This window comes from Podarcis liolepis (assembly GCF_965112155.1).
Source record: "Podarcis liolepis genome assembly, chromosome: 9".
NCBI lineage: Eukaryota > Metazoa > Chordata > Lepidosauria > Squamata > Lacertidae > Podarcis > Podarcis liolepis.
The window spans coordinates 3,888,785-3,902,780 of record NC_139564.1 but is presented as its reverse complement, the minus strand read 5'-3'; the positions used below and the strand labels follow the sequence as shown (position 1 = coordinate 3,902,780).

The 13,996-nt window shown below is 48.1% G+C and overlaps 1 protein-coding gene and 1 long non-coding RNA gene across 2 annotated transcripts; both read left to right on the top strand.

The window, feature by feature from the left end:
- The first annotated feature begins 2,820 nt into the window (after positions 1–2,820).
- On the top strand, positions 2,821–7,728 carry LOC310685975 (uncharacterized protein). The gene is made up of 3 exons (XM_083459134.1): positions 2,821–2,942; positions 5,060–5,279; positions 7,449–7,728. Exons 2-3 carry the CDS (start codon positions 5,071–5,073, stop codon positions 7,687–7,689), a joined length of 450 nt encoding a protein of 149 aa, XP_083315260.1. The 5' UTR covers positions 2,821–2,942; positions 5,060–5,070; the 3' UTR covers positions 7,690–7,728.
- A 3,668-nt stretch (positions 7,729–11,396) lies between these two features.
- On the top strand, positions 11,397–13,074 carry LOC310686006. Its single transcript, XR_014515631.1, has 3 exons — positions 11,397–11,658; positions 11,769–11,860; positions 12,963–13,074. It is a non-coding gene; the product is annotated as an uncharacterized lncRNA (long non-coding RNA).
- Positions 13,075–13,996: the final 922 nt, after the last annotated feature.

Genomic DNA, 13,996 nt, shown 5'->3' with positions numbered 1-13,996 from the left:
GCACTTTGACGTGCTTTTGAACTGCTAGGTTGGCAAGAGCAGGGACCGAGAAATGGGAGCTCACCCCGTCGCAGGGATTCGAACTGCCAACCTTCTGATCGGCAAGCCGTAGGCTCTCTGGTTTAGACCACAGTGTCACCAAAAGGTGGGGTATGAATAAATATATAATATATATAATAGCAGGAGAAGTGTCTGTGGGTTTTGTGAGCTGCTTGCGAAGGATCCATGGGCAGGTTTTTTTAAAATGAGCAATGCATCTGCTGATCCAAAATGCAAAGAGGCAGAATGTGTGGTCCCTGTGCAAAGGAGTGGGAGACCAGCAGACAACCCACTTTCCATATGTAAGAGGGGCATTTGCTAGTTTCCCATTCCAATGCACCAAACGGATTTGGAAAATGTGGGATTTCAGGACCTTTCGCCTAGTGATACAGATGAAACACCCCTGGAAAATAGCCTGCCTTTGCTTGAACCTTGCAAAACTGGTTTCTCCCAAGTCTGATCATGGGGGGAAGAAAATGTACCTGGTGCCCAAGACAGAGTGAATCCACTTTTACAGAAGCTTGACAGCTCTAATTAAGGATTTGTGGGGTTTGGGGTTATTTTTGCTATTTGTGCTTTCCCCCCTTATGGACACAAGATGGCAACAGAGCTGCATGCGTCTTCCACATTTCAGCCCAGTTCAACGTATCCTTTTAACCATCTGAAGGTGGCACTAGACACATTGCTGGTGTTTTGCAGAAGGAATTGAACTGTATATATGAACTTCAGATCTGTGCAATTAAAGTGGATTCAAGCAAATCCACTTTTTATTTACCTGCTTCGAAAAAGCAGACTTGTAGTTTGGAAAGTGATAGATCAATGTATTGATGTCATGGACTGGTTAGACACAGGGGGTGGGCGTGGGCATAGACACCAGCTAGGGAACCCCCAAGGGAAGAAGGCTCAGAGCCAGGGGATTGGTGGTGGGATGACAATGGTCAGAGGGAGAAGAGGGAGCAGAATGGGAAGTGGAGGTGTCAGAAGCTGAAGAGGCAACAAGGTTTAGTGAGCAGGAAGAGGCTGTGGCAGAGAGCAGTCCAGAACCAGGGGCAGAAGCAGAGGCTAAAGAGGAGGGGGGCCAACACGCAAAGTGGAGGCAGGCTGCTGAGGGTTGCAATAAGTCCTCTTTTCCCAGGACTCGTCCTCTTTTAGAGGATTAAAATTTCTCTCCGGGTGGATTTATAAAATTTGGCAAAATGTCCAGGTTGTTTTGTTTTGTTTACAGTAACCCAAGAAAAATTGTCTAGTGCATTAGACTCAGATCTAAGGCACCCGGCTAAGCTAGTCTGCAGCAGAGAATCACAACAGAGCAACATCTTAAAGCATCTCCATCCTGTAAAAATCCCTTCTCTTGTGGCTGAAGTCAAAGGATGCTGGCTCAGTTACAAGATCTTCGAGGAGGTGTCTGGGAGGGCAAGAGTTAACACCCCCCTGCCCTTAAAGAGAGCCCATATGTACATGTTAAACAGTTTAATACATTGTTCTGTGCACACTTATTTTCACCAAGGTACTTTCATGTGGCAAGTGAAGGAGCAATATGTATTATTATTATTATTATTATTATTATTATTATTATTATTATTATTATTATTATTTTGTTGAAAGTTAAGAACATTGCTACCAGCAATACATCACAGCTTCTATAGCCTACATATAGCAGGGGTATTTAAAATGAGAGTCGTCATCCATAGTTAAAAGTAGAAGTTGGCAAATGTGTCCTCTTTTTTGCTCTTCAAAATATGGCAGCCCTATGAGCTGAAGAAGCCAGGGGGTCTTCCCCCTCCTGCGGTGACCAGTTCCACTCCCCACTGGTCTCCCAGAACCCAAAGAGGTATGAAGAGGGCGGAGCAAAGATGGACAAGATAAAGGAGCCTCAGATTGTTTGGGAAGGGACTGGGGTAAGATCTGATGGGAAGTGTTGCTGCGCTAACTAATCTTGAGCTGTTTTGTTTCTTTGAATAAAGTCATCATCTTCACTGACACCTTGTGAATTATTGTTGACCGGGGACTCAGCTACATTAGTAAAGAAATGACGATCTGAATGCGCTATAAACATGCAACACCAGATGGCACAAGTGAGCAGGAAATTTTTATACACAATTCCTGATAGGTTCCCCCCTCTTTTGTTATAACGATCTAATTTCTGACTTATTTATAGTGGGGTCCCCCGTGTGTAGATCAACCCCTGATTCCAACCCCCACCTTGACAATTGAAAAGTGTGGGATGAAGGAATGGTTATCCGTGAAATGTGTCCACAGATCGCAAGCCAACAAGGAGGAATGTTTGTTGTTATATAACACCTCCATAAACACATCAGGAAGAAGGCTAAATAAAGACGAAACGTAGTCTAATATCAGTGTTAGCTTGTGCAAGCTTCCTGGGTTTTGCGCAAATGTGATAGAGAAAGCTTTGCTGTGGATTTCAATCAGTTTTCAGTCTATCAGTGTTTTAATTTTTAAAAAGTTTTCCATTGTTGATTTTTCTTACTATGGATAATTGTACATTATTTTCTCCTCTTTTTTTTTGGGGGGGGGGTAAACTGCTGCAAGGTTTCATTTTAGTTTTTACAATCCAGCAGCACATAGATGGTATAGAACAGACAAATAAATAAGTATGTTTGCTTGATTTTCTGCAAGCCGCACTGAAAGCCAGAGGAGCTGCGGTCAGACCAAAAAGTGACCACACTTGCCTTTTATGCAGATGAGCCAAGCTGGTTCTGTTTGTGACCTCAGTGGGATGGATTGCTGAGGGGAGCAGCCAGGCAGCAGCCCAGCGGTCAGAAGGGGAGCGTGGTTGGGGGTTGGTGGGGTGGGGGAAAGAGAGCAGGGGCACAGGACCATCTTTAGTGCCGGAAATAATGTGAGTGTCCAGCTGAATGGCCAAAATCTGCACGGACTGGGAGGTGAGCCTTGGAGGTGATGAGGAGCCATCCTTCTGAAGTCCTTCTTTGAAACACGGAGCCTACAGGTGGGCAGGATCATAGAATCATTGTAGAGTTGGAAGGGACCTTGAGGGTCATCTAGTCCAACCCGCTGCAATCTCAGGAATCTCAGCTAAAGCACCCCTGACAGATGGCCACTCAACCTCTGCTTAGAAACCTCCAAGGAAGGAGAGTCCATAATCCCCCAAAGGGAGTCTATTCCACTGCTGAGCAGCTCTTACCGTCAGAAAGTTATTCCTGGTGTTTAGTTAGAATCGCCTTTCTTATAACTTGAATTGGTTCAGATCCTGCCCTCTGGAGCAGAGCAAAACAAGCTTGCTCCATCTTCCATGTGATGGCCCTTTAGATATTTGAAGATGGCTATCATATCTCCCAAGGACGTGGGTGGTGCTGTGGGTTAAACCACAGAGCCTAGAACTTGCCGATCAGAAGGTCGGCGGTTCGAATCCCCACGACAGGGTGAGCTCCCGTTGCTCGGTCCCTGCTCCTGCCTACCTAGCAGTTCGAAAGCACGTCAAAGTGCAAGTAGATAAATAGGTACCGCTCCAGCGGGAAGGTAAATGGCATTTCGTGCTTTTTGCCCTGCCAGACAAATCTAGATATATCTCTTTGCCACTTCTTGAAACAGTCCATCTTATCAATAATTTGCAATGATTGAAATAAGAATAACATTCTCAGCAATACATTCATCTTAATAACAGCAATTCGACCCAGCAAGGAAAGCTTCAGATTCATCCAAATTTCTAGATCTTTTTTCACCTCTGACCAGCATTTCTCATAGTTGTCTTTAAATAGGTTCACATTCTTGGATGTCATATTCACCCCCAGGTATTTTACCTTCTTTTTTTTTTTTTACCTTCTTTACTAATGTTAAGTCTGTCTCTTTCTGAAACCTCTCTTTCTCTATCGGAGTCAAATTTTTCTCCAAAACCTTAGTTTTCAATTTGTTCAATTTAAAGCCTGCCACTTGACCAAAATCCTGGATTACTTCTAGGGCCCTCTTAGTGCTGGATATCGGCTCCTGTAATGTCATAACGAGATCATCTGCAAAAGCTTTAAGTTTATATTGTTTAACTCTGACCTGAATACCTTGAATCAAATGGTCCCTTCTAATCATATTTAGCAAAACCTCCAGGACTGAAATAAAAAGCAATGGGGAAATTGGGCAACCTTGTCGTGTCCCTTTCTCTATTTTAAACTCTTCTGTAACCATATTGTTTACTATCAATTTAGCTTTTTGTTCAGAATATATCGCACCTATACCATTTTCAAAGTTTTGTCCATCCCCCATCCCCTGAAGATTTTTCTTCATAAAACTCCAGGAAATGTTTCCTGAGATCTTTTTTTAATCCTCTTGAAAATTCTTCAGCATTCTATTGCCAGTTTTTCCAGATAAACATATTTGTATGCAATTTTGGCTACGGTACATACTTCCCCAAGCAATTTCTCCCAGCGGAATGCAATTTTGTACAGTACTGTGGTACCTCGGGTTACATATGCTTCAGGTTACATACGCGTCAGCTTACAGACTCCGCTAACCCAGAAATAGTACCTCGGGTTAAGAACTTTGCTTCAGGATGAGAACAGAAATCGTGCTCCGGCGGCGCGGCAGCAGCAGGAGGCCCCATTAGCTGAAGTGGTGCTTCAGGTTAAGAACAGTTTCAGGTTAAGAACGGACCTCCGGAACGAATTAAGTACTTAACCCGAGGTACCACTTACTTTCCTGAATATATTCATTTTCATGCACACTTTTACCCAATGCGTGGTGTGTGTTTTTTTCCAAATGTTGGATAACTGCCTTGCAAAATTCAGATAAATGCGAACTTGAGCGGATGGCTGTGTTCTGCTTCCCAACCTTGTTTCAGAAAGTGCAAATTTGATTGATCAGCCTTTAAATGCAAACACAGTTGAATGTGCCCCCTGCCACATCACTTGCGCTTAACCTTCAGAGCACCACTGGTGGGATTTTTGCCTTGCAGGGAGTTGGGTCCCTTCCCACTTTACAGTTCGATGAGAAGTCCTGACCTGAAGGCCCGTCATTGGCTCCCTCTCTCGTTCCTGCTTCTGCTTCCATGCAGGTAACACCACGATGCTTCTGCAGCCTCTTTCCAACCCTCCCCACGCCCAGGGAGCGGGCGATGCCGTCCTCCAAGCAGGCTCCTTCCCCAAACTTGAGCGGCTCCTGAACGTTCTCCTGCTCCTGGCGGCTCTCCACTTCCTCATCCAGACGGCCATTTATTTCTCCTGCCTCTTCCTGATCCTGCCCATGGGGTTTGTCGTCTCCAACGTCATCTCTGGGTAAGTTGGAAGGGGAAGAGGGAGGGGAGCGTCTTGCCAAATGCAAGGAGATTCTTTTAAGAACTTTCTGGTGGCAAGAGTTGTTGGGCAGTGGGACAGACGAGTTGGAAGGGACGCCCAGGGTCATCTAGTCCAACCCCAGCTATACAGGATTCTTAGCTAGAGAGCCCCAGACAGATGGTCATTCAACCTCCAAGGAAGGAGAGTCCACCATCTTCTGTGCTCGTCTGTCCCACTGCCCAACAACTCTTGCCACCAGAAAGTTCTTCCTAATGTTCAGTCGGAATCTGCAATCTTGTAATTTGAATCAAGTGTTTTGGGGCCTCCCCTCTGGAGCAGCAGAAAACTAGCTTGCTCCATCCTTCATGTGGCAGCCCTTCTGATATTTGAAGACTGCTCTCAGATCTTCTCTCACTCTCTGTGGGAATGTTCAGGGAGGCAGGAGAGGATATATTGTTTAATAATATCCTTCATAACTTGCGTTAGCAAGTCCCTTTACTTAGCAGAGTGCATTCCCCTTTTAAACACACAGCGGTTCGCTTGTTGCAAGCTTGTTTAAGCTTCTCAATATAGCACTCCTGGTAATCCCCTTTTCTCTCCCTTTAAAGAATAGACACGACACAATATTGTGTAAAGTATTATAAAATAAGTTTACTCACACATTTAGTTCACAGATGGACCCCTGAAGGCAGACTTAGTTACAGATATAGACATACATGTGAGTCAATCCCATATGGAGATAGTTTCTTTGTTGGCTGAAAGCTGAAAGCCAACAGAGCATCTCTAGCTAAAAAGAGCTGTTGCTTGTCCTTTTCGTTACCTGGACAGGTAAGGTCACGCCCACCTCTAGTCACATGCAAGAGGAAGTATGTCCCAGTCAGGAGGAAACAGGAAGTTTTCTACTGACTGGAGCAAGCATCCCTCTGCAAGTCCACTCTAGGAAAACAAGGAGTGTTGTACTTGACTGCTATCTATGTATCACATCCCACATCCTCTTCTCCAGGCTAAACATACCCAACTCCTGTGATCCTTCCTCCAAAGGCTTGGTTTCTAGACCTTTGATCATCTTGGTCTCCCTCCTCTGCACACCTTCCAGCCTGTCAACATCCTTGTTAAATTGTGGTGCCCAGAACTTGACCCAGTAGAAAGCAGACTTAGAGCAAAGTCCATTCCCCAGAGCTTAACTGATGAGTGGACTGCATTAGACCACCTCTAGTTTCCTTTCTGCTCCCTCTTCCCCTGTTAGCTGGTACATCCACATTAGGCACAACCTGGAAGCTCGCATGCCCCTGCCAGTTTATTCCATTTTTGTTGTATTTTAATTTTCATTTACAAACTTGCACTCTTCGATATTCCTTAGAGACCTGCCTTGTGTAGGGATGTGAACAGATGCTGGGAGAAGATTTATTTATTAGCTCTTATCCTTCCTTCTTCTCGTTTGTGAGTTCAGCAGAGTGCCATTCCTTTGCAGCTTAAAAGGAAGCTCAGATAGGCTAGTCCTAGCCTTTTAGTTTAAGTAATCCAGGATTCTTTAAGGCAGATTGGATTCTCCTGGTGTTTCCTCCCTTTTCCTCCTCTTAAAACAACAACCACACAAACAGTCTTGTAAAAGGTAAAACAATAACATTCACTCAAAGTTTCTGCTGCAGAATAACAGATACAGCAGCTTTGTTCTGGCAGGCTTAAAATGGTAATTCAGTTACAAAGACATGCTTAAAGGTAAAGGTAAAGGGACCCCTGACCAGTAGGTCCAGTTATGGCTGACTCTGGGGTTGCGGCGCTCATCTCGCTTTACTGTCCGAGGGAGCCAGTGTAGGGCTTCCGGGTCATGTGGCTAGCATGACTAAGCCGCTTCTGGCGAACCAGAGCAGCACACGGAAACGCCATTTACCTTCCCACCGGAGCGGTACCTACTTATCTACTTGCACTTTGATGTGCTTTTGAACTGCTAGGTTGGCAGGAGCAGGGACCGAGCAACGGGAGCTCACTCCGTCACGGGGATTCGAAACGCCGACCTTCTGATCGGCAAGCCCTAAGCTCTGTGGTTTAACCCGCAGCGCCACCCACGCCCTGCCCACACCTTGAACCACTCCCTTATTTCAGAGTGGGTCTCTTTTGCTTCCAGCCACTTTGCAAATAGTCCCGCTTGCTTCTCCCTTCTGTCCTCAGGGCAAACACCATAATGGGCGCTGCATCTTCCGAGAACCTGAGGACGGGGCATGCCTTGTGCCAGGGGGCCGCAGGGGAGAGAGCCGAGCAGACGTCCTTCCACCTTTACGTCCAGGGGATCGAGGATCTGGTGATGTCCTTGGCGGTCGCTTACTTCCTGGTCCGTGTTGGGCTGATCTTCTGCAACCTCGTCTTCATCCTGCCCTTGATCTTCTTCCTCAGTGAAAGGAGCTGCTCTTGAGAGGAGCAACCACGAATAAAGGGAGAGCTTGGAAACATTGGTCCTGTGTAGAGCCGCTCTTTGGCAGGTGGGCCGGGCTGTTGTGCTGGGAATTTAGAGGCTCAGGTCCATGGGCCAGATGCTGTTGTTTAGGCTTTTAGTCGTGTCCGACTCTTCATGACCCCCTGGACCAGAGCACGCCAGGCACTCCTGTCTTCCACTGCCTCCTGCAGTTTGGTCAAACTGTTGTCTTTGTCCATGGAGTTTTCTTGGCAGGGATACTGGAGTGGCTTGCCGGTTCCTGCTCCAGGTGGATCACGCTTGGTCTAAACTCTCCACTATGACCTGTCCATCTTGGGTGGCCCTGCATGGCATAGCTCATAGCTTCTCTGAGTTATTCAAGCCCCTTCGCCACAGCAAGGCAGTGATCCATGGAGGGGATGGGACAGATGAGCCCCCCCCCAAAACCTTTGCACCTGGCCCATGGGACTCTCCAAAGGTCACACCCTCTTGCCAGTCCTTCACCATGCCCCCCTTGAGTGAATTTTCCTGTCTGGAACTGTCTAAGAGCCCTCTGGCAGTAAATCACACTGTTCAAAGTTGGCGTTAACTTACAGTTACCAGATTTTTTCCAATGAATCTAGGGACACCTTTTTTTTTTTTAACTGAGTAGCAACAGGGAGTCAGTATAGTGGTACCTTGGGTTAAGAACTTAATTCGTTCCGGAGGTCCGTTCTTAACCTGAAACTGTTCTTAATCTAAAGCACCGCTTTAGCTAATGGGGCCTCCTGCTGCTGCTGTGCCGCTGCTGCACAATTTCTGTTCTCATCCTAAAGTTCTTAACCCGAGGTATTATTTCTGGGTTAGCGGAGTCGGTAACCTGAAGCACCTGTAACCTGAGGTACCACTGTAGTGCGGATGGTGAGGCAAAAGACCCTGGGCCCAAGCACACATGCATTTTGTATAAAGGTGCAAAGCCCTTCTTTCACACCCTGTGAAACAGAAATGCGCAGAGTTTATAAAAAACTGGGCACTGCCCGTCTGTGACGCCTGAGCCTCCCCCAATCTCCTGCCCCCTTCCTCCTTTGTTTTAACTGATCAGTGGAGGCTCAGGAGTCATGGGTGGGTGGCTATTGCCCAGTTTTTAAAAAACTCTGCGCATTTATGTTTCACAGGGTGTGAAAGAAAGGCTTTGCACCTTGCCTGGCAGAGAAACCATGTGCCTTGCACCCCCCCCTGGGCAGCACCTGCCTGCCAGTGACTCCCGAGCCTTCCCCAATCTGTCAAAACAAAAAGGGAAGGGGGCAGGAGATCTGTACCACCGGATGTCCCTGGTTCCCCTTTGGCAGTGGCGGCGGGAGTGAGCAGCTCCTGAAGCCAGCCAGAGCCAATTGGGCTACCAGGCTGGCTCCGGGCTGCTGAGGCTGCCACTGCCATGTTTCCTGGGGACAGATTTGCAAATCTGGGGACATCTGGTAACCCTAAGTTAACTCTTTACAGGGGTACCTCGGGTTACAGATGCTTCAGGTTACAGACGCTTCAGGTTACAGACTCCGCTAACCCAGAAATAATACCTTGGGTTAAGAACTTTGCTTCAGGATGAGAACAGAAATCACGTGGCGGCAGCAGCAGGAGGCCCCATTAGCTAAAGTGGTGCTTCAGTTTAAGAACAGTTTCAGGTTAAGAACGGACCTCCAGAATGAATTAAGTTCTTAACCCAAGGTACCATTAGCAAAAAACAGGATCTCTGCAGACTTGGTTGAGTGTCAGGCCTAATGAGCGCAGCCGTTCATCCCCAGCAGGTCTTGTCCCACGAACCTGAAAGTCCTCGCCTGCCAACAGCCGCCTAGGTCTCCTCTTCTCCAGAGCTTTCCCCAAGCATTCAGAGACTGCGCCTGTGTGCACCCTACCCCTGCTCTTCCTGTTTCAGCCCTCTTCTGGTCCTGGGGGACAAGCGGAGAGGGGAGCTTTTCTCGGCAGGAGGGGGTGACACCCGTGACTCTGCACCATCTCTGCCTCTTGGCCCCCTCCTCTCCTGGCCTGCTTTATTTTCTGCCTCTGAGTCTGGGCTGCTCTCTGCCACAGACTCTCCCAGCTCACTAAGCCCTGTTACCTCCTCAGCTTCCGATGCCTCCTCACCCCAATCTTCTCCCTCTGACCTCTGATCGTCCCACCACCAACCTCCAGGTTCTGAGCCTTCTTCCCTCGGGGGTTCCTCAGCTGGTGCCTCCCACTGCTCCTCTGCATTCAGCCAGTCCATGACAGTTTCTATATTCCTCTGTTCATCTTGCCCAGTAAGATAAAGGTAAAGGGACCCCTGACCATTAGGTCCAGTCATGACCGACTCTGGGGTTGCAGTGCTTATCTCGCTTTACTGGCCAAGGGAGCCGGCGTACAGCTTCCGGGTCATGTGGCCAGCATGACTAAGCCGCTTCTGGCAAACCAGAGCAGCGCACAGAAACGCCGTTTATCTTCCCGCCGGAGTGGTACCTATTTATGTACTTGCACTTTGCTGTGCTTTCGAACTGCTAGGTGGGCAGGAGCAGGGACCGAGCAACGGGAGCTCACCCCGTTGCAGGGATTTGAACCACCAACCTTCTGATTGGAAGTCCTAGGCTCTGTGGTTTAACCCACAGCTCCACCCGCGTCCCATACCTGACCCCTAATGTGGTGCCTATGAGCAACACAGTGCCCTCAGGCACCTGCAAGGCCTGCTTCTAATTTTTAAAAATGGTGTTCTTCGGTTTGTTTTATTGACTGAGGGCAGGCCTTCTTCTCAGCCGGAACTCAGTTCTGGCGCCTCTCAGGTGGGCGCCATTGCCATTATAAGAGAACAAGAGAGGTGTTGCTGGTGAGTTCTGGCGCCTCTTTTTCTAGAACTATAGCACTAGTCACCTTTTTGGGGGTGGGGATATTGCCTGCTCTTTGTTTGCTTGTGGGTTCTTTTGGGTTGCATTTGTAGGTAGCCATCAATAGCCCTCTCCTCCATGAAGAAGCATTGAATTGTCCACTGTGAGGAACTTTGTTAGCTCAAAAATGGAAAGTACCAGAGTTACCAACAATAGAGGAGTGGCAGATGAAGATGGTTGATTATGCGGAACTAGCAAAACTGACCTGTAGAATCCAAAATCAGGAGGAAGCAAAATTCCAAAAAGACCGGAGTAAATTTATGGAGTACATAAATAATAACTGTAGAAATTTGAAGACTCTGGCAGGACTGAAATAAATCTTACGATGTAGATAGGACTGGATACAACAAGAAACGGTGGAAAAGTAACTGACATAAGAAAACCTGTTGAAGGGAGGGAAGGAAGTCAATGCTCAGCAGAGTGTGGGGAAAGAATGTGGGTAAACAATTGTTGAATTTTACTGTATTTTGTTTGTTTGTATTAAATGAAACACAAATAAAAAGCTTTTTTTTAAAAAAAGAATTGTCCATTGTGAGAACAGGATGCTGGACTAGATGGGCCATTGGCCTGATCCTGCAGGCTCTTGTCGTGTTCTCAAGACCGAATGTCCTCCTTCTGCTGTGTATGTGCCACTAAGGTCTGTTCCTATTGCACCTGCTCCTAGCAGCACAGAAGCATTTGCGCTCATGTTCTGAGCTTCCCAGAGGCACCTGCAGGACCCAGGCTCTCTGCTTAGAGTGACTCTTAGCTTCCAATTGGTTGCCTGTTTGATGACCTCACAGGTGGGTGGCGGCTTTGTCCTCTGCTTCACAATGGGAGCTCCCGGGGCAGGTGCGGTCCAGGGTCTCCCGCCAAGCAATGGTGCCTTGACCAAGATGCTGCAGCCGCTGGACTCCTGGAGCTCTCTCGGGGCCACAGGTTAGCTGCAGACTGCAGGCTAAGAGGTTTGGAGCCTGGAGGTCAGAGGACAGCCTTCTGGGTGGGAATCTGGCACCGGGAAAGTCAGCAGAGCTGCCAAGTAGCACACTGCGGCTTCCGCCCAAGGATGTGGATTGTTGCATGCCTACCTAATCTCTGAAAGGTGAGCAACTTCCGGGGTTCCAGCAGTTACTCAGGGTTCTGTTTCCTTGGAATGAAGGTCAGCGGAGACAGTGGTAGATTTAGGATACATGGTTTTATTTTCACGTACAGACAACCTGGGCGTAAGATGGAGAGGCTCTAACATGGGACTGAAACTGCCTTGGTCGCGCTGGTCGATGATCTCCGGCGGGCTAGGGACAAAGGTGAGAGCTGTTTCCTAGTTCTGCTGGATCTCTCAACGGTGTTTGATACCATTGACCATAACATCCTTCTGGACCGTCTTGAGGGGCTGGGAGCTGGAGGCACTGTCATACAGTGGTTCTGCTCCTTCCTCCTGGACCGTGTTCAGAAAGTGGTGGTGGGGGATGAGTGTTCAGACCCCTGGGCTCTCACTTATGGGGTGCCTCAGGGTTCCGTCCTCTCCCCCATGATTTTTAATATCTACATGCAGCTGCTGGGAGAGATCATCAGGGGCTTTGGGCTGGGTGTCCATCAATATGCGGATGATACCCAGCTCTACCTCTCTTTCAAATCAGAACCAGTGAAGCTGGTGAAGGTCCTGTGTGAGTGTCTGGAGGCGGTTGGAGGATGGATGGTGGCTAACAGATTGAGGTTGAATCCTGACAAGACAGAAGTACTGTTTTTGGGGAACAGGAGGTGGGCAGGTGTGGAGGACTCTCTGGTCCTGAATGGGGCAACTGTGCCCCTGAAGGACCAGGTGCGCAGCCTGGGAGCCATTTTGGACTCACAGCAGCCCATGGAGGCGCAGGTCAATTCTGTGTCCAGGGCAGCTGTTTACCAGCTCCATCTGGTACGCAGGCTGATATCCTATCTGCCTGCGGACTGCCTCGCCAGAGTGGTGCATGCTCTGGTTATCTCCCGCTTGGACTACTGCAATGCGCTCTGTGTGGGGCTACCTTTGAAGGTGACCCAGAAACTACAACTAATCCAGAATGCGGCAGCTAGACTCGTGACTAGGAGCGGCCGCCGAGACCACATAACACCGGTCTTGAAAGACCTACATTGGCTCCCAGTACGTTTCTGAGCACATCTGGTGGGAGAGCCTTCTCGGTGGTGGCACCCGCCCTCTCACCAGATGTCAAAGAGAACAACAACTACCAGGCTTTTAGATGACATCTGAAGGCAGCCCTGTTTAGGGAAGTTTTTAATGTCTGGTGCTGCATTGCTTTTTAATATTCAGTTGGAAGCCGCCCAGAGTGGCTGGGGAAACCCAACCAGATTGGCAGGGTATAAATAAATTATTATTATTATTATTATTAAACACAGATCTTGCTTCTCCATTAGTCACAGCTGTGGATCCAGCACAGAGCAAGGAGGTCTCTGTGTATCCAGCTTCCAACCAGCTCAGCTGTCACACACCACACCTGGCTATTCTTCTCCTACCTGGCAGCAGCTAAGTGAGGGGGTGTGTGTGAAGGAAAAGCCCACCCTTGTGGAAGAAATACTTACGCGACTTGGCTGCGAATGAGCTCTGGGAGGAATGGGAGATGAAATGGGATTTCCACCTGCAATCATGTCGACTAACATGCCAATGTGGGGAGGGGTGATTTTCATCAGGACTGGTGGGTGAGAGAGGAGAGAATCTTATGCATTTCTTTCTACTACAACTTTGATGAAAACCACCCCATCCCAAGACGTAGTCCTATAGAAAACCATCTCTTTGCCTCCCTATGCTATGCCTGCCATTCATTCTTTTGAAAATCTTGTGCAATTGCAAGTTGGACCTCCAAGTCCAAACTAGGGGTGCAACAAAACTGGAAGGGTGAGGGGGTTCCTTCAAAAACAGAATGGCTGAACAAATTGGTAGAATTTGCTGAATTGGCTCAAATGACAAACAGGCTGAGAGGTAATGTTAACCAAAAATTTATTCAAAAATGGGACATGTTCAAGAACTACTTTAAAAAAAATATACCATATTTTTCACTCCATAGGACGCACTTTCCCCCCTCCAAAAATTAAGGGGAAATGTGTGTGCGTCCTATGGAGCAAATGCAGGCTCCTTGGCTTCAGCGATAGCAACACGAAGCCTCCGAAGCGCAGAGGGAGCGCTCCCTCTGTGCTCCGGAGGCTTTGCGTTGCTTTCACTGAAGCCTGGAGTGTGAGAGGGGTTTTCCAGGCTTCAGGGATAGCCGCCTGAAGCCTTTGGAGTGCAGTGGGAACTCGCACTGCGCTCCGAAGGCTTCGGGTTCCTTTTGCTGAAGCCGGGAGAGCAAGACTCTCCCGGCTTCAGCAGAGAGGGAGAGGTGCACAGCGCCCCTTCAGCAAAGCGGGAGGAGAAATTGAAGGGGCTCCGTTTCTCCTGCCGCTTCGCTGAAGGG